The sequence below is a fragment of the Bolinopsis microptera genome, chromosome 1 (genome assembly GCF_026151205.1).
Source record: "Bolinopsis microptera isolate Bmic1 chromosome 1, MBARI_Bmic_1.0, whole genome shotgun sequence".
Lineage (NCBI taxonomy): Eukaryota > Metazoa > Ctenophora > Tentaculata > Lobata > Bolinopsidae > Bolinopsis > Bolinopsis microptera.
The window spans coordinates 21,672,521-21,694,905 of record NC_087072.1 but is presented as its reverse complement, the minus strand read 5'-3'; the positions used below and the strand labels follow the sequence as shown (position 1 = coordinate 21,694,905).

At 39.4% G+C, this 22,385-nt stretch overlaps 2 protein-coding genes and 1 long non-coding RNA gene across 5 annotated transcripts in view; 2 read left to right on the top strand and 1 right to left on the bottom strand.

Moving 5' to 3' along the window:
• Positions 1-22,385, bottom strand: part of LOC134824578 (uncharacterized) — a 93,085-nt gene that overhangs the window by 5,584 nt on the left and 65,116 nt on the right. The window contains exons 1-5 of one of the 3 annotated variants that reach the window (XR_010161435.1): positions 7,901-8,350; positions 7,486-7,647; positions 7,258-7,341; positions 5,670-5,753; positions 3,471-3,528 (exon numbers count right to left, since the gene is read on the bottom strand). This is a non-coding gene — a long non-coding RNA (uncharacterized LOC134824578). Of the gene's footprint in view, positions 1-3,470; positions 3,529-5,669; positions 5,754-7,257; positions 7,648-7,900; positions 8,352-22,385 lie in introns of those variants that run through there. The other 2 variants (XR_010161439.1, XR_010161434.1) reach the window with 2 other exon arrangements.
• LOC134824567 (recQ-like DNA helicase BLM) lies at positions 3,488-6,016 on the top strand. Its single transcript, XM_063836480.1, has 6 exons — positions 3,488-3,559; positions 3,844-4,006; positions 4,139-4,201; positions 4,319-4,462; positions 4,602-4,730; positions 4,907-6,016. Exons 1-6 carry the CDS (start codon positions 3,554-3,556, stop codon positions 5,146-5,148), a joined length of 747 nt encoding a protein of 248 aa, XP_063692550.1. The 5' UTR covers positions 3,488-3,553; the 3' UTR covers positions 5,149-6,016.
• LOC134824548 (epithelial splicing regulatory protein 2-like) overlaps positions 12,119-22,385 on the top strand; it is a 49,602-nt gene continuing 39,335 nt past the window's right edge. The window contains exon 1 of the mRNA XM_063836458.1: positions 12,119-12,139. The gene's annotated coding sequence lies outside the window, so the exon portion shown is untranslated. The remainder of the gene's footprint in view (positions 12,140-22,385) is intronic.

Sequence of the window (22,385 nt, the reverse complement as noted above, 5' to 3'; positions counted from 1 at the left end):
AGGAGGAGAAGAAGGAGAAGGAGGACTGGTGAGGAGGAAGACTGACGAGGAGGAGAAGGACTGCGGAGGAGGAGGACTGAGGAGAAGGACTGCGGAGGAGGACTGACGAGTAGGAGGAAGAGGAGGACTGAGGAGGAACAAGATGAGGACTGAAGAGGATGAGGAGGATGAGAAGGAGGACTGGGGGAGGACTGAGGAAGAGGAGGACTTGGGCCTTGGGGAGGAGGATTTTTTTTTTTTTTTAAGAGAGGCTGGGCCAAGATAGCCCACGAGAGGATAGCATTGAGATGCTCTGCCTACCTCTGGGGTGTGGCAACCTTGGGGAAGGTTGCCGGTGAAATCAGAGTGATTGGTGGAGGATGGTGTAAGATGATATATGAGTCAAAATGATACGCTTAAATGCCAGCTGGGTTTGGAAAAGTAAAACGAGACGAGACAGCATATGAGATAATACTTTAAGTCACCCCGGTCTGATCCAGCTCTTCCGGCACAATTAAGCGTTTGGTGCGGTTTGCGAAATTGACAATTGTGGTGATGTGTTGGTTGTCGAATATGTCATTGACAGAGAGGTAGTAGTCCTGGAAATATTGACCTCTAATTTGGGCAATTGCTGGACACTGTCCAAGGAAGTGTGAGACAGTTTCCTCTCCGTCGCCGCACATAGGACAAGCACTGGTGTTTGATTTGCAAATGGTGTGAAGGTGTTTGTTTAAGCCGCAGTGACCCGTGATGAGGTGAACTGCAGTTCTGTAATCTTGTCTGTTTTTGCTGAGTGTAGTGTTGAGGTTTTTGATGATTTTGGCATGCTTGTGGCCGAGTGTCAGTTTGGTGTGTCTGGGACCGTCAGTTAACCAAGTTTCCTGATTCAGTCTATTGACTTTGTTGTCGATTTGACGCTTGATGTAGGATTGTGGAATTGGACACTTCAAAGTGGATTCACTGGTTGTACCAAGCTTGGCCAGCTCATCTGCTTTTTCGTTCCCCCACAATCCGATGTGTGCTGCAATCCATCGTATCTCTAGCGTGTTGTTGGTTCCGAGTGCATTAAGAGAGTCGTAACAGTCTCTTGTAGTTATACTCCGCGTTGAAAGCGCAGAGATAGCTTGTATAGATGAGAGACTGTCAGACCATATGATGATATGTGTGTTGGTATAGGTAGAGAGATATTTGCAAGCTTCAATGATGGCGGAGAGCTCTGTTTGGTAAACAGTGCAATAATCAGGGAGCTTGAATGATCTTTCTTCAAGGGTGGTGTTATTGTTGTCAGTTGTGATGATATAGCCAGCCCCGCATCCTGAGTCTGTGAGTGACCCGTCAGTGTAGCAGGTGATCGTTTCACTGGTAATGTTGTCAATGGTGTTTTGAAGTGAATTCCTATATTCAGTGGTATCGGCTCCAGGAGTTGTGACGGTGAAGTGCCGTCCCAGCATCATGGTTGGTGTTGTTAGGTCTCTCGTTGCTCTAGGTGGGATAATGAGGTCTGCCATGAATTGTTTGTTGATAGTGGTATGATTTTTGATAGTTCCCTTCCTGAAGGCGATAGTTTCAAGAGTGAGGCTGCCATAAGCTTGTAGCCTGGCCGCACCCTTTGCTGCTTCGCCTTGCAGGAACAGTATGATGTCAGAAGTGTCGGTGAGGTGATTCAATGCGATAAAAGGTGTGCTTGGCATGGCACCAGACATCATTGTGAGTGCCAATGCCTGAACACGTTTGAGTTTCTTCGCGTTATAGTCCGTTTGAGTGGCCCTGATCCATATACTACAGCAGTAGGATAGGATTGGACGGATGACAGCCGTGTACATCCATTTGCATGTTTTGGGGCTCATACCCCATGTGGGGCCGACAGCTCTTCGACATTGCATGAGGGATGCCGTGGCTTTTTTGGTGGTGTTGATGATATGTTCATTGAAGTTGAGTTTGCTGTCCAAGGTCACTCCTAGAAATTGGGGAGGAGGATGAGGAGGATGAGACTGATGAGGACGAGGAGGACTGAGGAGGAAGACTGAGGAGGATGTGGACGAGGACTAAGGACGAGGACTAGGAGGATGAGGACAAGGGCTAATGAAGAGGAGGAGGACGACTGAGGAGGAGGACTGATTAGGAGGAGAAGGAAGAGGAGAAGGAGGAGGAGGATGAGGAGGAGGACTGAGGAGGAGGAGGATAAGGAGGAGAACGAGGAGGAGGATGAGGAGGACTGAAGAGGAGGAGGATAAGGAGGGGAATGAGGAGGTGGAGGAGGACGAGGAGGAGGACTCAGGAGGAAGACTGAAGAGGAGGATGATGAGGATGATGACTGAGGAGGAGGATGAGGACTCAGGAGGAGGACTCAGGAGGTGGACTCAGGAGGTGGAGGAGGATGAGAAGGACTCAGGAGGAGGACGACGACTATGAGGAGGACTGAGGAGGACTGATGGGGAGGAGAAGGAGGATCAGGAGGAGAAATGAGGATGAGGAGGAGGAGAAGAAGAAGGAGAAGGAGAAGGAGGATCAGGAGGAGAAATGAGGATGAGGAGGAGGAGAAGAAGAAGGAGAAGGAGAAGGAGAAGGAGGAGGACTGGGAGTAGGACTGAGGAGGAGAAGGGGATTGAGGAGGAAGGTGAGGAGGACTGAGGAGAAGGACGAGGACGAGGAGTCAGGAAGAGGACTGAAGAGGACTGAGGAGGAGAAGGACTCAGGAGGAGGAAGACTTAGGAGGAGGAGGAGGAGGACATCTAAATGTTTTGTCTGTTTTTGTCCGTTTTTGTCCGCCCTACTTTTTGTCCGTTTTGAAAATACAGGGTACCGAACGGACACAAAACATGATCCCCCAGCCAAGCATGTGTTACGATACAAATGTACTTGACTATACATTTAAGGTGCAGTGTACTAGTGATATTATGGTATGTTTAAAGACCGGACCACAAAATATAACCCGGTACCTAGTGTTGTACTAATACATAATAACAAGTAACAGGAATAAAATTAATGAGCAGAAACAATCGATCTCACGTCAAGAGGCCAAAGCACTCGGGTCTGGGAGTACATGACAACTCCAACTAGTAGTGAGCATACTAGCCCCTGCAGTGGAAAAACACATAAAACATACTATTGGAATGTCCAATTAGTTCGTTTTCTCATAACAATATAGCATATGTAGGGGTTCTGGTTGAATTATATCACTTCTGAGAGGTTTTAGAGATCGATTCTCTAAAATTTCTCAATTTTCCGATTTTTCCGATTTTTCCGATTCCGATTTTGGCCTCATCAACCCTCATATCGGACATCGGGTTGGACCCCCCCCCACATTTATTTGATAAATATATTATATAGCCAGATTTCTCTGCTTTAACATTTAGAAAGAACTAGAGCATATGTGACACTTTCTGTAATGTTGCATCAGTTGATGAGAATCTCGCAAAATCCTGTTAATAGCAGGATTTCTTTAATTAATATCCCGGGAAAGCTAGACATAGTACCACTGGTGTCCTTACTTGAGAATGAAGCAGAAGAGTGTCCCAGGGTGATAATCTTCGAAAACTCGTTGGTTGACTGCGGATATAGATATTTAGAATTCATGCAGGTAAAAATGGTTATTTGCCAGCATATATACAATTAATATGATTGATTGTGCACATACTTAAATAATTCATTTTATGGCCACATGTTTAGCTTATATGGGATATAAAATATTGAAGACTGACATAACCATTTAACTTGTTCATACTTAAACTTGTTAAACTGTTGTTTAAAAATTTCTTTTTGTGCCGGGTTATCAGCATTTAAACCATCTACCGACTTAACTAAAGTTAACTGTGTACGGAACTCATTATTTACCAATTACCAGTGACATTTTCTTAATTTCAGGCACTCAAAAAGGATCCGAGGAAAATTAGTCTTGTTGAAGTATTTCACTCCCAGATACCAGACAGTAAACAGGAAGAAATAGCGGCTGATCTAATGAATATCAATGGGCGTATCAAATTCGTCATAGCTACAAGTGCCTTATCTATGGGATTTGATGCAGCAGGTATGTACTATGTTTGGCACCAAGTATATCGAAGACTATTTTAAACACCTTTAAACAGTCTATTTCAAACAAATGGATTCTCTGTGTTAAACACGGTTAATAGTAAATTTGATAAAAATGTATATTCTTTAGGGATCCAATACGTCATCCATTCGAAAATGGCTCGTACGGCAGAGGATTTCATCCAGATGATTGGTGGGTAATGTGAAACAATTAAGTTATTTGTAATAATTTTATAGAGCGCTCTGCACATATACCTCTATTAAAGGTTTAACGAGCTTAATTGTCTTAAACGTTGCTTTTTAATCTCAGGTCGGGCTGGGAGAAGTGCAAATCTAAAGGCGATATGTATTGTATTTACGCACAACAAGACCAGGGATATGGACGGAGAGTGTCTTATGTACCGCGACCAGAATGGAACTTGCCGTAGGATAATACTTTCTGGTACCTTTAAAGGTAAAACAGCTCCACGTAGTCCTACAATTGAAAAAGTAATTCAATATCCTTTATTAGTTGGCAAATACTTTAAGTTCTCCAACGGCATTTGAAATCACAAATTTTAGCCATTTCAATGCGATGACATAAATGTCATCAGGGGTACTCAAGCTGCATGACAACGTTTATAACGATACTTGCTGCGATGTTTGCAGACCTTCCCAAGACCCACTCATTCAAAGACTCCGGGAACGGAATAACAAGCAGAGGAGGTCGGATGTAGACATGCGTGAGTACTGAGTACTTAGTACCGAATGTTTTAAATCACATGTAATATTTGTAACGTTCATGCCTAAACTGTGCTTTTTTGCTTTTATCGAAAAGTAATGATAACAACAACAACAATTTAACTTTGTGCTCCTGCGAGTGGTGAAGAATCAGCAATATCAGTCATAATATTTCCAGAACCTAGACGCACAGTGACGAAAGAAGATAGGGAGTTCTTTGCAAAAGCGTTAGCATGCCAGCTGACGTCCTATAGTGACAACAGACCCTTTCTGGACTGTGAACTCACGGAAGGAGTCATTAAACTTCTCACAAATGAATGCGGACATATTTTTAATTTGGAAGATATTGAAGGAATCGTGCCAGGACTGAGTGACAGGGTGAAGAGGGACATACTAGTTATAACTAACGATATATTTTAAGTAACCTCGTCTCAATTTTCGTTTATCGCAAAATAGCGGAGACCTAATCATGAGTCAACCGGTGAATTACACATTTGTTTGGATATATTATAAATCATATGTTCAAATTGAATGTATACTTACTTAATGGTAATTAATTAAATAAGACATTTTGGAGAAACTATTTAGATTGAGGATTTTAGATTAAGTTCAAATAATATATTAAATCTTGTATGCTCAAATACGTTGAGCCCAAATTCTGCACAGTACGTTTTTTACAGTGTTATTAAAGTCTATTTCTGGCAACAGGGGTATGGATCCTTTGTTTACCTTTGATACATTTTCAGTTCGGTCCATAAATTAAAACTTGATTACTACCTTGAGTTAACATATTTGTGTAATGTATAGTGTATACTGCACTGTATATTATATAAATATAATACAATTGATTAATATAGAAGATTTCAATAGAAAAAGGTTCAGGTATTTAAATAAGAAAGAAATGTGTTATAATTCTTAAATTCGTAAAATTATGAACTTACATAGTGTTGTGACAGTAAGCGGAGTAGTCTAGAAGCTTTCTTGAGGTTGTCTTGTGTCTACTGTACTCGTTGAACAGAATTCAGCTGAAATAGAAAGAGGGTTAAACTGAGTAGAATAATAATGCGTTGATAAAGACGTTGATAGTTGATAAACCTGATTGTTCCACTGTACAAATATGCAAAAACATACATTTTGACGACGGAATCTCGTCGAACCATAGTAAATACAGTTATATGCCATCTGCAAAGCTACAGTAAAATGTAAAACACGGCGGAGCTATTGAGGCCAACGTATACCAACTGATGTTTGGCCCGCCCTTATTATATACATTCATCAAGTACCAACTCACGATAAACAACGCGACTAAATGATCACAATATTTAACTATGAAGTGGACACCTTATTCGCCCGGAATATAGTTGTTGAATGTACGGGGCAGATTTAAGCGCCAAATATTGCGTGTAAATAATTGTATGTACATTATATGACACACCTTGGTAAAGCGGATTAGTTAGTATGCTTGCTTATAGCCTTTTATGAACGATATTCCACTCATGTCCTGTTTACGTCTGTAACTATGGCGACGGGGACGGGTTACTAAGGAGAATTATGCAATTATATCATATATGAAGGAGAAGGTTGGACAGTGTTGCCAAGTTGGGCTGGGTTTAGATGTTAGAGTGATTACAACGATTTTAGGATCAAGTTCATTTTTATTCATTTCGTTCATTTCATGAACCAAGGGATTATTTGGCACTTCTGAGAGACTGAACATGTTAGTTCACATGCCCATTGCCCCTCTACCATAACAGATCAATTTTAAGTCAGTCCAGGCATAACTACTGCCCAAAAGCCTGTTCCAAATTTGTCTCAATCCAGTTCCAAAATCTCAACTACTCTGAAACCAAAATGGGACATTGCCCTTAGAGCCCTTTCTGAGCATGCTAGAGCCTCCAAACTTTTCAGGAATACTCCTAGTATCAATACCAATCGATTCTGATTGATTTCAACTCATTTCAGGCGATTTTATGGAAAGTTCATTTTTGTTCATTTCGTTCATTTCATGAACCAGGGGATCATTTGGCACTTCTGATCAGTGACTGAACATGTTAGTTCCCATGCCCCTTATACCAGATCAATTTTAAGTCAGTCCAGGCATAACTACTGCCCCAAAAGCCTGTTCCAAATTTGTCTCAATTCTGTCTTACTGTTCCAAAATATCGGATTCATGAACTCTTAGGTTTACTATTCTGTGTGTGTGTGTGTGACTGTGAGTGTAACCACTATAATTAGCATTGCTTCGATTGAAGCACGGTTAGAGCCGCGCGCACGTGTAGACGGTGGAGTTACTGGGCACAGTAACCCTCAGACTGGGTGGCGCCCAGCCTTTCATTTCACCGAATGTCTATGTTAATGATAATTATAGCCTGGGGTCGCCAGTAACAGGAAAGTGTGGAGTATTGGTTATATGTGTGAGTAAGGGCCAATTGTAAACATGTAGGTGGACAAATATTTGTTATGACTAACGATATAATCTGCCGTACACATTAAGAGATTGTAACAATTACCCTCAATTTAACATGTTACCTGATTAAGAGATAATCTATGCTATGTATAGGTCACGTTCCCTGATTTCTAAAGCCGCTCTCAATTACTATCTGTAATTTGACCCTGGAAATGTAACTAATTGAACAAATGGCAGATAATATTAATGATAAAATATAATATCGAGCTTGGAGGGGTTAATCAAAAGAAGCTATCAAATAAAGTGAATTGTTAAATGAATGTACTTAATTTAAAAAATAAAATAACAACCTTTATCCTATAAGTATAATATAATATGAAGATCGTCGAGCTTTGAGAACTGAGAAGTGAAGAAGTCTACCATCTTGCAGATGAAACTATATGAAACACAATCGAGTTTATGAATTAATTCTTCGATTTATCGATCCGCTCGTCTTAATATTATCTCTCTATCTAAAATTATCGAGTTAAGGTTTAAAAAGCAACTGTCGAAATTGTAAGTATTTCATGATAAATCATAGCTCAAGATGGCTAATCTAGTTATTCTAGCCGCCACATTAACAAATACTTAATACTTATTCATGGCAAACTCTAAACAAATAAATTGAATATTCGCATAAAATCGGAACTTTTGTCTTAGTATTATATTATATCGCTAAAACGATTAATCTGAACTTATAAAAATACGTGAGAGTCAATTTCTTACCTTGAGCGAGTCCTTCGCAATTGACGGAAGCAATCATCTCGAAGAGGGAGGGAATGGAATTCAGCTAAAATAGAAAGAGAGTTAAACTAAGTAGAATAATTATGCGCAGCTGCGTTGATAAAGACGTTGATACTTAATAAACCTGATAGTTCCACTGTGCAAATATGCAAAACCATAAATTTCGACGACGGAATCTCGTCGAACCATTTACCATGGTAAAAACAGTTATATGGCATTACATCTGCAAAGCTACAGTTCTCAAATGTAAAACACGGCGGAGCAATTGAGGCCAACATATACCCACTGACTTTTGGACCACTACACCCTATACATGTATAAAGTACCAACTCACGATAAATTATATCATATAGCAAGGAAGGCTATGTAATTTACCTAGAAAAATTTCTCAGTGAGACAGAGGAAACTATATCATGTTGTTGAGGACAGCTTCGCAGTTATATATTAATATGAAGGAGAAGGTTAGACAGTATAGCCAAGTTGGGCTGGGTTTAGAGTGATTATAACGATTTTACCGTCGAAGCTTGTTACATCTTTATACTCTCACCAGCATGGCAGCATGTGCAGTTACATCTAAAATGACTGCGTATATCGTTAAATTTATAGTTAAAGACAAGTTAAGGCCGGTACGCGTACGGTACCTTTGAAATAAATGAGACAACTGAAAACAATAAAGCTAGCAGTAAAAACATCGCTGCTGATATAAGCTACGTCATAAACCGCTAATGATAATGGTACTGAATTATTATGGTTAATTTGACACGGCAACTCGTGTATGTTCTACTTGAGACTGTCTCCGTGGTAACCAGAGTTTGAAATATTCAGATTCATCTTATATTATGCGGAAGGAGCTATCACACTCACCAGTCACCATTCTATAAGTATTAACCATGTACACGCTATTACATTTTAATTGAGCTCAAATAGTTTACACAGGGCGGTTGCCTTTTTTCCATTCAATCCTTATATAGCGAATCCGGAATCAGGGTAGAATAATAATGAACAGTGCGTTGATAAAGACGCTGATAAACCTGATTGGCCCACTACTATACATTCATCAAGTGCCAACTCACGATAAACAACGCGATCATTGATCACAACATAATATTATGTAACTATATAGTGGACACCTTATTCGGGATATATTTGTTGAATGTACAGGGGAAGATTTAAGGGCCAAACATTGAGAATGAGTGTAAACAAATGTGTACCTGAGAAAAATGTTCTGAGTGAGACTGACGAAAACTATATTATGTTATTGAGGACAGCTTTGTAGTAATATGAAGAAGAAGGTTGGACAGTGTTACCAAGTAAGGCTTGGAGTGATAATAACGATTTTACCGTAGAAGATTGTCATAAATAGCATACGTAAGGGTAACAAAGTAACAAGATTTACAACAGTTTCAAGAATTAAAATAGCAAATTATATAAAAGTGTCAAACAGTATAATTATATAAAATAAATTTAGTCAAGTGTTGCAATTGGCAGAGTACATTACAGACTACAGAGCTGAGGTAACGGAAATCGTCCACTGCTACTTATATTATATCTAACATGAAATGGCAAATAAGAATGTGAAATTAAAATTTCGATTTCGATTGAACAGTAGTTTGAATTAAACAGTTGTTCGCCTAGAATTTGAGAAAAAGAACAGATGTGAGGATTAACGAGAATTTTTAAGTGTGTACGCAATTGCATGTTAAACTCCATGATTTTATATTTGGCAGTTTAAGATGGATAGATGAAGCCAAAATGAGGACGACAATGCGAGACTTTCAATAAAGAAATTACCAATATCCTATGACACCATGACATGACACCATATAAATTGTGTCAAAGAGCATTGAGCACGACTAAGGTCCCGGGTGAATGTCAACCTAATCAGGTATGAGGTAATGAGAAATAATGCTAGCTCTATGCCTTATTCTTTCTCAGAATCAGTAACACTATCTATATATATAGTGCAACTTAATGATCAGGCTTTCCGATAAAAGATATTTACCGGCAACTTTCTTAAACAATAATCACACATTGATTTATTAAGTCTATCGGTCAGAGAACAGAAAACAGGGATGTGCTACTTAAAACACACGAAATAACTGGGACCAGTGCAAATACGTAAAGTCATATTTTACCTGATTGTTAGTAGAGTCAGTTTAATTTACTCCATGTCTAATGTCTATGATAACTAGGATGAAGGATGCTTCGTTATAAAGTAAATCGTAGACGTGATTGCATTGACACTGACAGATGTACCAATAACCAAAGGTTCAAATAATCAAAAGTGAGCTAATATGTTCTTCGCAGATGGATGAATAGAGAACTAAGTGCTGCAGATTGATCATTAAATATCACAAAAGAGCGACACTAATGACTAAAAGCATTGTAAACTAACATGGTACGATAGCATGATACGATAGCACACTAGTTAGACCAAGACAAAATAGATGAAATTGCAAAAGTGAAACGGAAAATAAAAGCCAACACCACGTATAGCAAGATAATAATGTTAATTATAACGAGGATCGAGAGGTACTGAGGTAGTCATGACAATCGCAGTTTGCTAAAAACGTCGGTGAATAGTATTCTATGTCATAAACAGCCAATGATCAGCTATAATAGTACGGTTTATTTTACACGGTGACTCGTTCTACTTGAAACTGTCTCAATGGTAACAGAGTTTAAAATGTTCTTACTCTTAGTCTTAGTCTTACAGGAGATCTACACGGTGAATGTAAGTGGGTCTGGGAATCTATGGCGTAAGACTCTACGGTGGAAAACTTTACGGTGGCGCCGTACAAAAACAACAGGTGTAAAAAACAGGACTATTAGGTGGCAAAGTCTATAATCAGGCATGAGATAGTAAGATAAAGAACTTAAGAAATAATGCGAGCAAACAAATGTTATATTTTTTTATCGATATTGATAAATTGGCAGGTGTCCCTCATTAAATTTATGAGTTACAGGAGTTGCAAGAGTGGCAAATTCGAATTCGAAACAATAAATTTGGATTAAACAGTTGTTTGCCTAAAATTTGTGACAAAGAACAGGCAAGGGGATATACAAGGATTTCTAAAGTTATGATATTACACGATATAAATTGTGTCAGTGGTCACATAAGCCTGTCCTATCCCAGGTAAATATCAATATATAATCAGGTACTAGATAGTAAGAAATAATGCGAGCTCTCAGCATATATCTCAGAGTCAGTATCACTATCGAAATATATTGTGGATTGTACGACTGAAAGATGAAGTTTATTAAATTCCGAGACAAAATATTTAACGGCAGCTTCCTGAGAACAGAACACGGGGATTTGAAACTTAAAACACACGAGATAGCCGGAACCAGTACAAATAAGTGAAGCTATATTTTAACTAATTATTCTTAGAAGACTGTTTATGGTTTAGTTGACTCTGAGATCAAACCTTCACTACAAGAGGCTTCGTCATAAAAGTAAAAGTTGAAAGTATACGTGATCCGGATGCAATAACAGATATATTAAACGTTCAAATCATTTTACACCTACGCTAAAAACTTGTCCACCAACACTGTACAAACTACAAAAACATTTGATTGGCAGACGGATAGATAAAGAACGAATTATGAACTATAGACCACAGAATGATCGTTGAATATCATAAAAGAACGGCACAAGTGCACAACACACAAAGGCGATATGAACTGATATGGAAGTTAGACCTAGGCAAAATTGAAAGAATCGCACTAACTGGGCCGCGCTCAGCCTGTCATTCCGCCTAATCTCTATTAATGAACATAATAGCCTGGGGTCCTCAGGTAAAAGCAAGCACTGATAACAGAAACAAAGAATCATATTTCACTTGTGTTGTTCCGTTGACCAAAACAAGTGCTAACAGACTAGATGGTTGATGAAATAGGCCTCTTGACTCCCATTGTGTGAAATTACTAACACTAGCAGTAACCGGTGTTTCTTTAAGGTGGGGTCAAGAGAGACAGACAATAACACACGGAATTAAAGAGGAATTAAAGAGGAATTAAAGAGGAATTAAAGAGGAATTAAAGAGGAATTAAAGAGGAATTAAAGAGGAATTAAACATGAAATTACCAAGGAGAACACTAACGAACTCGTCTTGGCTATACATCAATTAGAAAATGTTATTTATTAAATTTGAGATTTTTACACAACTTGGCCCATTTAGATGAGCTATACAACACTACTATATAACAAATAATTTGAGTTTGAGGATGTACCATGGAAGTCTAGAGTACCCGCAACAAGATATGCAGCTGTAAACGACTTGGTAATGGGGTGCATGTGAGCTCTGGGGGCCAGTGGCATCAGAAGACTGGCTATCAGCCTTGAAAATAAGATGAGTTCTCTTTAGATCCATGTCACATCTGCACAGTATCTCCATCACCATGACACAAACACTCTTACACTCTTCTCACTACCCTGCCCCACCCTAACCCAGCCCCTCCCTCCCTCTACCTGTTGCGGGTACTCTGGACTGCATGGACATCCTTGAATAGAGGTATTTTATATAGTAGTGTTGTGGTATTTTATTGTGTACTTGTATCTATATTCTATATCAATAATTTGCTATAGACACCCTATCTAGCCCAACCCTTCCCTTAACCCTCCACTCCCCTTCCTTTATACATTGTACTCTTATCCCATGCCCAACCTGCTATAGACATATTAAATAACCTCTATTCTTCCCCTTTGGGACACTGCAGTCCACCCCGCTCCCCTGCCTCTTCCCCTCCCTCCCAGTCACCCAAAACATCACTACAACATACTCACTATACACTCATATATTTAGGTTTTTTGCTTTCGAAAATTCTCTCTGTTTATTCTTCTTGATCAATCTATCTTTCCCCATGATACCACTCATTCACGTCAAAACTGTGTTACTCTCATCATCTTACTTTCAGGCTGTTGGTTGGTTCGATGGTGTCCTGGCCCCAATCTCATCATGTGCTCCCTACCATTTTCTCTTCATGCAAGACACAACTATTACTGAAGACAACCCTCGATCTACCAGATCGAGAAACAATTCCTCTCCTTCTGCTGGAAATGTCATTGACTTCACAAGACCTATTACCATCACAACCCCTGGACGCTACTTGCTTAGCAACCCTGACTCTGGCTGCAGTATCAGTCTCTTCCAGGATGTTTTCGCAAGTCAATTGTGTGATCAGTTCTCTTGTGAAATCGAAAACACTGGTGCCCTCAAACAGTACACCACAATCCACAAGCAGGCTCAAGTGCATCTCCCACGACTGTCATCATGGTACGGCCCTGTTGACTATGCATTCTCAGGAATCGTGATGAAAGCCAACTCAGTGTCAGAATGTCCTCGTCTTATTGCAGCATATCAGCACATGGTGGAAAATCTTTTTGAACCCAACAACATCGATTGTTCCTCTGACTGCTTTCTGATCAACCAGTACAGAACAGGTCGGGATTCTTGCGGAGAACATAGCGATAATGAGCCAGAGGTCGACCTCTCAAAACCTGTTGTTACTCTGTCACTCGGACAACAACGCTGTATGCTCATCAGAGAGGCTAAGAACTCTGGAAATGCCATCACAATTAAACTTGACCAAGGTTCAGTTCTTGTTATGCATGGTACTGATTTCCAGAAAAAGTACACTCACCAAATACCCAAAGACAATGCAATCACTGCTGCACGCACATCAGTGACCTATAGGACCTGCAGCTCCAGCTTCCTGCGTGAAAGAAACGCCTTATCTACACCTCTTACTGAGATGCCTATCACTCCTGTACTTGCGAACCTGTACTCACGAACTGTACTTGCCCCCAAGTCTACAGCTGAACCAGTAAGCTCCCCGTCGCTGCACAACAGACGTAGATCTTCTCTGTCACTATCTGGCCTCTCGCAAATCAACAGCATGGACAGCTCCCCAGTTGGATCTCCTCTGGCATCAAGCTCTCCCTCCGTGACCAGCAGTAAAACTTCAGTGTCTAATAGTGAGACATTCCCTCTCAGTTTGGAAGCCATGTTAGAAGCCATTGACTTATTGAAAGAAAAAACGGTGAAAAACGAACTTTCTCGTCATGGCAGCTCAAACTCAGGGTCCCTCATTGACTGTAAGAAACGACTCAAGAAAGCTGTGAAAGCATGCCACAAACGCCTTAGCGTGCTTCTTCTTGAGCCTCCTTCCACCTCAGCTGAGCCTGATTGCGTCACCCATTCCCTCCAAACCATGGAAAACTCTGTTATTGATCTTCAAGCTAAAATTAGTCTGCAACACACCACCCTGCAAACTCTTGTATTGTGTTCTGACGATAAATCCAGTCAAAAAGGTAGCACCAGCTCCCCTAATTTGTCCAACGAACTGAACACTGTGGACAAGAGACTCGAGAAGCTTGAAGAAATCATGAGCAGCATCAACTCAAAACAACAAGACACTGCTACCTCCCTCAAAGCCTTTGAAGTTAATATCACTGCTATTAAGAGCGAGGTTGAGGACTCTAAGGCCTGCCTGCAGTCTCTCCAGCTCAAAGACCATACAAATCCCTCAAACAAAAGGCCCTTGCCCCACTCTGCTCAAAACCAGAACCGTGGAAGGTCAAATGGCACATTCCCTGACTCTCATAGAAAAACCAGAAAACCAAGAAAAGTTCTCCTCCTTCATGACTCCCAGATGAACGGATTTATAGCAGAGTCTTTCTCCTCTGGGTTTAAGGTTGAAAAAATGAAAGTAGGTTCCTATTCTGACCTAAACGGAAAACACATGAGAGATGTGATTAAACAACCAGAGGTTGACTGTTACATTCTTCAGCTTGGAGTAAATGATTACAGATATAAAGACCGTCCTGTAAATAAAGCAGTCGAGGATGCAAAAAAAGCCATTGACACACTCCTCTCTAGCTCCAGTGCTAAGATTGTCGTCTCCCTGCCCACTCCAACTCCTGGCCCATTAAGTGATTTAACAAAACAATTTGTCTCGGAAATCACCCAATTTGTCTCCACGCAAAGAGAACTAAGTGATTTACACCGGCGCCTCTTCACTGTAAACAACACTGGAAACTTTTCCCGTGCCATCTCTGCTGCCGGGTCATCCCAAGACTCTCCTAACCCACTGAAGGAAGACCAACTTCATGTCTCAGAGTATGGTCTAAAAAAACTTTGTGTTAACATAAAACTTGGCCTTTATCGTGCCTTTGGTATGAGATCCCATAGAATGCAGCCCTCTACTGCAGAGCGCTAGAATAACTCTAAAATTCAAAAACAAACAAGCCTCACGAGATCAAGTCGCTGTAATGTCCTGGAACATTCAGGACAGTACAGGAGACGGATCTAACAAATTTGAAAATAACGAATTTCTGACAATCCTCAAACAAGCAAACATTCTATGTCTCCAAGAAACTAAGAAGCAGGTTAAAATCGAAGGATACCTTTCCTTTAATAGCAACCGCAAAAATTCTCGCTCAGGAGGGGTCTGCATTCTTGCTGAAAATGATTTAAGAAAAGGTGTTTCCTGTGTTCCTTGTAGTGAATCTGAAGATATTATTGTTGTTAAACTTGACAAAAACTTTTTTAAGCTTGATTTTGATCTATTTTTAGTATGTTATTATATTAGCCCTGCATATTCGTCCTATGTCAAGAAATATCCAGACTAGTTTCCAAGTCATCCTCAAAACATTCAACCACTCTCTGGTCTCAGGCTACTATCCATGGCATACCAGTATTATCACTCCTATCTATAAATCAGGCAACCCCTTCAGCCCAGACAATTACAGAGCAATAGCAGTTGGCAGTTGTATGGGTAAGCTGTTCTCTAGCATCTTACTTGAACGTCTGTTACACTTCAAAAAGCTCTACTGTCCTGACCCAAAAGAACAGCTTGGATTTTCGAAAGGTGCCCAAACTAACGATCACGTTTTCACCCTCAAGACAGTAATTGACAAATACACAAAAGCTAAAAAGGCTCGTCTTTATGCATGCTTTGTTGATCTAAGAAAGGCCTTTGACACTGTATGTAGGGACCTCCTTCTGCACAAAATTACATGCCTTGGAATAACCGGTAACTTCTTCAACTGCCTAAGTGATATGTACAAAAACTCTATTGCCCATATAAAAATTTCCAAACTCTTGTCGCCTAAAATTGATATTGGCAAAGGAACGGAGCAAGGACACCCCCTATCGCCAGACCTCTTTAAAATCTACATTAATGACTTTTCATCTCTCCTGAAATCTGTTGGTGACTATCCAGTTCTTGCTGACGTTCTGATATCACATCTGCTGTGGGCTGACGATCTTGTCCTTCTTGCTCTAAGTCCCGAGGCCTTGCAAGTCAATATCAACATTCTATTTGATTTCTGTAACTCCATGGGCCTTGAAGTAAATATTAAGAAAACTAAGATTGTAATATTCAGCCCTCCCAAACGAAAGCAGTCCTATGAAACATTCACATTGGGAGGTCAGCCCATCCAGCACACCGATAAATACTGCTATCTTGGCATAATATTCCACAGAAATGGATCGTTTACAGCAGCAAATACTGAGCTGAGGGCCAAGGCTCTCCGTGCTCTCTATGGCCTCAAAGGCAAAATAGTTAAGGATGCCCTCTCACACCGTGCCCTTAATATTCTATTTGACTCCTTAATAAAACCAATCCTGCTTTATGGCTGTCAAGTCTTATGCCCCCACTCAAAAACCATGAGATACCTTTCAAAAATAGATGACAAAGCCAACCCCCAGCATACCCTGAAGTACATTGCACAAGACCACTATGAAAAATTCCACCTAAAGTTTATCAAGTGGTCTTTGTCTGTACATTCAAAAGCATCAAATATAGGTTGCTGGGGCGAAAGCGGGCGCCACCCTCTATTCTTTGAAGCCTGCAAACTTGCAATAGATTACTATAGTCGCCTTGAAAACACTGAAAACGAACTACTCTGTGCTGCATTTCACGAACAAATCATGTTGGGACTTCCTTGGTATACCAACATCTCAAAGCTTCTCACCAAATACAACTTCACCCCCTCATCTTCCTCAAAATCTAAGCTCTCCACCCAAATCAGTCATAACATGAGGGAAGAATTCGTGAATACCTGGAAAGCTGCCAAGGCCTCCTCGCCAAAACTAGAATTCTATAACTTAATTAAACATGATTTCGAACCAGAGGCATACCTACGAATTATCAAAATACCGGATGTTCGAAAAAGTCTGACAAGGTTTCGTATCAGCTGCCACAACCTCTACATCGAAAGGGGCAGATACGAAACCCCCCTTGTACCAAGAGAAGAACGTTGGTGCACCTACTGCTTTTTCCGCAAAGGGCTCAAGCCTATTGAGGACGAAAGTCACGTATTGATTGACTGTTTGCTCTACTCCTCAGTTAGGGAAAAATGCAATTTCCATCCCCTAAACATTACTGACCTAGTCGGTTTGCTCTCCAACAAAACTCTAGATCCTACCACACTCACTGCCACAGCAAGAGCAATCCATTCAATTCTCTCTGTGAACGAAAATTATACAGCCTACTATAAGAGCCCAGATTTCCACTCAAATACTGGCAAGTGCATAATGCTATAGGACCTTAAAATAAGATTGAACCATACAAACTCAATTTATCTATTTTTCTAAAACTAGCATTATATATAACATTTCTAAATTATCCCTACACACTTATAAATAATTAGAATTGTGTAACTTAAATTATTTCAGAATTACAACTATTGTGTACTCAATAAAGTAATTATCACTTTTGTATCCTTGTATCCTTGTATCCTTGTATCCTTGTATCCAATACTCTGTAAAAGATAACATAATATAGAATATAATTGTCTGGGAGGATGACTGTAAAATTTGGGGAAAAAAGTATCCTGTGGTTAAACAAAGCACAGATACTAACAGAAACAAATCAAACGTTTGGTTCGATCCACACTACTGATATGTAAGATCAGACACAGCAAATTATGACGCTCTCAAAGCATTTCACAATAAAGGATAATTTATATAGATAAATTATTAACAGGAAAATTGTTTTAATTTTGGTTGATCGAATGTTTTATATCAGATGTTGATCTCTTAAAGATAGGTGTATATTTTTGCTATTATTTCTATGAAAGGGGAGGTACGGATAAAGTACCAAACCTTATTGTGTATATTTGGTTGCAACTCCGGTAAATGATGAAACATGTCTCTTATGAGAGTGATACCGTGAGTTGCTTCCTTTTTTTAAAAATTAATTTATATAGATTAACTCCCGATTTCAATTCAGAGAGACTAATCTATTCTTGCAAAAATGTTAAAACAAACTAAATATTTTACAACATCTAGGATTAAGGACAAAGTGACTAATATAGAGTACGAGAACACATGATTTCCATCACAATGCGATCTATTAAATAAGTAATAACTAGGATTAAATATCTTAATCCATCATCAAAGATTGTACAGTATGAATATCAGACCATTAAAGCGTTTTTCTACGATCCAATTCAGAATTTTGACACTAACTGTAAAGGAAAAAGGTGCAGGGCAGAACTAATCTATAGATCACATCTAAGAGATTTCTTTCGATCACAGGCCTTCTTTGAAAACGACAAAAAGTAGCCGGGCCCGAACAGGCAGTCCGAAAGAAATAAAAACTACAAACAGACAGTATAATGGTCAACATCAATCTGACATATTTTGTTCCTTCTGAACCCTGAACCTCTTGATTTGGATTTAAGTAACACGATCTTAGTTCGGAAATTTAATTCAAATGCATAGCATGAGTATATAAAAGAAAATCTTCAGATATAACTGCAAACTGATTGACAAACTAAACCATCCCTCATCAGAGTGGTAGTCATGACAGGACCATGTTACTTTGATATTAAGTAAAGCTAACATCTTTCGCTAGGGTCTTTAAACGAAGTAAATGTCGGGCAGCTAAATATAAACAAGTGTAGACAACTGGACGATTTTTTAAAAATGTCGTACGAGCAATCGAAAAGGTCATCAAAATATATCTTAACTACAGGAACAACATAAACATGAAGGAGGTACCGAAGTTACTGTGCAGTGTGATAACAGTAACACGAGGTGCAGTGAGCAGCACATCACTGATGACACTCATATCGCTCGATTTTACAATCCAATAATCAAATTTTACAATCTAACTCAGCGCGCGGCTCCTCTAGCTAATACGTTACTTTTCTCCAATTGGCAGTTTGCGTGCACGTGTCTTTTCTGAGGCCCCAATTGGTTCTAAATGATCACGTGAATGCTGGTCACGCGCACATCAACTTCCAATGAGCGTACTGCCATTTTTTCTGAGGCGATGGAGGTCGTAAATCACTCAGCCCGAATAAAGATTTGGCGGAATGACAGGCTGAGCGCGGCCCAGTAAACTTAATTGACGATGTCAATTCATGGCAGCTCGGCGCGGCACAGTAGCGCATCTCGCCGATCTAGCCAGAGAAGCCTCATTGAGAAGCCTCATTGAGTGCGCGGCGCGGCACAGCAACGCATCGCGCTACAATTTATGAACTTAACGGGTGATACTCGTAAAATATCTGTTCCATATATTGGACCGTCGACGAGTCCAACTCGGCGCGCGTCCTGGTAGGTTGTAAACCTACAATTATGAACATAATAGCCTGAGGTCCCCAGGTAAATTATAAACATAAATATAATAGCCTGAGGTCCACAGGGGGAGCTGAAACCAGGTTTTCGATCAAACGCTGCCATGTGTAGTCAAACGTCGCCAAAAGTTGCTGATCTCGTCCAATGAAATCGCTGCATTATGTAAGCCAAGCTTCGCATATGAATATATGTTACTTGAGCGTTGAGGACCCCAGGCTTTAATGTTGATAAACAACAGATTAGGCGGAATGACAGGCTGAGCGCGGCCCAGTAAGAATATATGTAATTCAATTTTGCATACTGATTTACAAAATGCAGTGATTTCATTGGATGAGAGCAACTGTTGGCGAAGTTTGACTACAAATGGCAGCATTTGATCGAAAACCTGTTTTCAGCTCTCCCTGTGGGTCCCAAGGTAACGAAAAAGGGCGCGCTGGGTTAGTCCATTGACAATGGCAAATATGTAGGTTTACAACCCACACAAGTAAACCGCCGGGAAGCAGGCGCGCGCCACTACAAGCGCAAGGGCTCTGCGTACACAGTGCGAACCTACAGTGCCAAACAGCAAAGAACATGACTGTACATATGGGCATGCGCTAACAAAAACGCCGGCTGGCCCGCGCCACCAACAAGGCCGCGACAAACTAATCAAACAGCAAAAAAGTGCAACCTGTCGCAGCAGGCTATTAGCAGCAGTTAGCAGCAGTTAGCAGCATTTCCTTTACACTTTAGTGTGTAGTGCAAGTTAAAATAATATAGCAACATTTATGTGTGTGCCTAATAACACAAAAGTCATAATCGATCAGGGAAAATATTAACATAGAAATAATAGTTTATATGCTATAGCACATAGCTTGACTTTATCAAATATGAAATAACACGTCGGCCGTTGCGATACTTTGATTTCCTAGTCCTATCCCAAACCCAAACCCTTACTTTAAACCTGACCCTAACCGTAACCAATAAACTTATTGAAATGGCCCACTGGGCTCAGTCGGTAAACTTATTTTGGCCTAGGGTAAATAAATATTTGTATAGCTTTGTGTGCGCGCTCGATATTTTACAGAGTCATTTCAGCGACGAAACGTTTCAGCATTTAATTTTTAGTATACAATATTTTGTTTGGTCATGAAGGTGGTGAAACAAGAAATTTGATTTCAATCATCAATTGCGATTATTTATTTTTCTAAGCCTGTCAATATGGAATTTTTTATAGATTTTATTATACTATTTAAAGTATAGAATTTTAAATTTGGTCTCTAAAAATGTGTGTCAATCTTAAATTTATATTTTTGTTGTGGGTCGGAAAATATACCCCATCACCCATGCAACATACTCCGTTTTTAATTTGTAGTCACAGAAAATTTAGATCTCTGATGATATACAGAGCAGTTTGATCCAATTTTTACGAAGTGTATTGTATCGATCACTTTTATTTTGTTCATTGTTTAAAAGACTAAGGCCAAAGGCACATTTGGATGAATAATAGCAGTATTCCCATAAACAATCAAATCTTGGTAAAAATCCGTTTTGTGGTGAAAAATCTGTGTTGATATATTATCATGCAGTGAAACTATCGGACTATAATGTATGGAGACTTGCCACCCCATGGCAACATTAAAATATATTGACTCTGTCACATCTTTTCCTGTTAATATAAAACTCCGTTACAAATTGAACTGGGATGTGTTTAACGTTTTCTCTTTTGTTAAGCTAAATTGATTGAAGTAATTTATTTAATTGAAAGTTTGTATGCAAGTTTATCTCCAAGCAATTTAAAAAACTAAATGTGATATTAAGTAAACAATGTGTTATACTTATTGCAACGATTTTTCAAAGATCCAATGAAGCTTTTGAGTTTAATGTATAGATGTAATCTGCTTATTTAATACTGCTTATATAAAGAATCTCAAGGCACCCATTTAGTCATCGACAAAAGTGATACAATCCTTTTTCAATCCCCGTTTACAATTAATATTAGTCACTGTCGTTTTTCAGCTAGATGTATGTCTTGCACAAGATTTTTTCTTATCAGAAAAACAGACTCCATTTTAAGGTTCACCTGTTTCATGGTGCAACAAATTGGGAATTATCTTGCACTGTGCAAAATAATTGTCAATTTGTCGCCTACATCATTGTCATGTTCAGTAAGTTACATGTTATTAGTGGTTATCCGATGAATCAGCCTGGGTGAGCTTACATATATAATAACTAGAAACCCGCCGCTAGTCGAAAGCTTTGTTCGAGGAAATTTTAAGCATCAGTTATGTTTTAATTTATCTTCATCATATAGCCCCAAAACGATACTTTTTACCGCATCAAAAAATTTCAATCACAACCAAAGTTATAAATATATATAGGTATATAGCGTCATGAGGGTAAATGTGAGCTAGTTGTGAAATTCTGATATTTCAATCGAGAATGACAGTCAATTGAATTATTGCCAGGCAATTAAAATGTTTAACTGCGCAAAGTTATTTGCGTAATTAGAAAACAACAATATTTTTGTTGATTGTGTGTGCGCGGCGTAATGTCAGCATTGTGTGTAGCTCTAGCGAATTTAGTATCGAAAAAAAAAGTATCGATACTTTTTACTGCATCAAAATATTGCAATCACAAACAAAGTTATAAGAAGTCATAGCGTGAGCGTAAATGTGAGCTAGTTTTGAAATTATGACGTAGCATACAGCATAACAACGCGCGTTGTTAATCTGTGGTTGCTGGCGCACGTGCATTTTTATCGTTGCTACGCAACAGCGCAGTAAACCTTTGCTAAAATAACGCCATTATTATAACGATTATTTAACCTCACTTCCGACGTTAATTATAAAAAATCTAAAGCCTAAATCAAAATTCTAAGAATGCTATAGCCTATT

Bases quoted from the DNA above. Each gene is read 5' to 3' on its own strand.
- LOC134824567 (XM_063836480.1), top strand. The intron at 4,202-4,318 runs GTGGGTAATGTG...TTTTAATCTCAG, and splicing joins GGATTTCATCCAGATGATTG to GTCGGGCTGGGAGAAGTGCA. The intron at 4,463-4,601 runs GTAAAACAGCTC...AAATGTCATCAG, and splicing joins ACTTTCTGGTACCTTTAAAG to GGGTACTCAAGCTGCATGAC.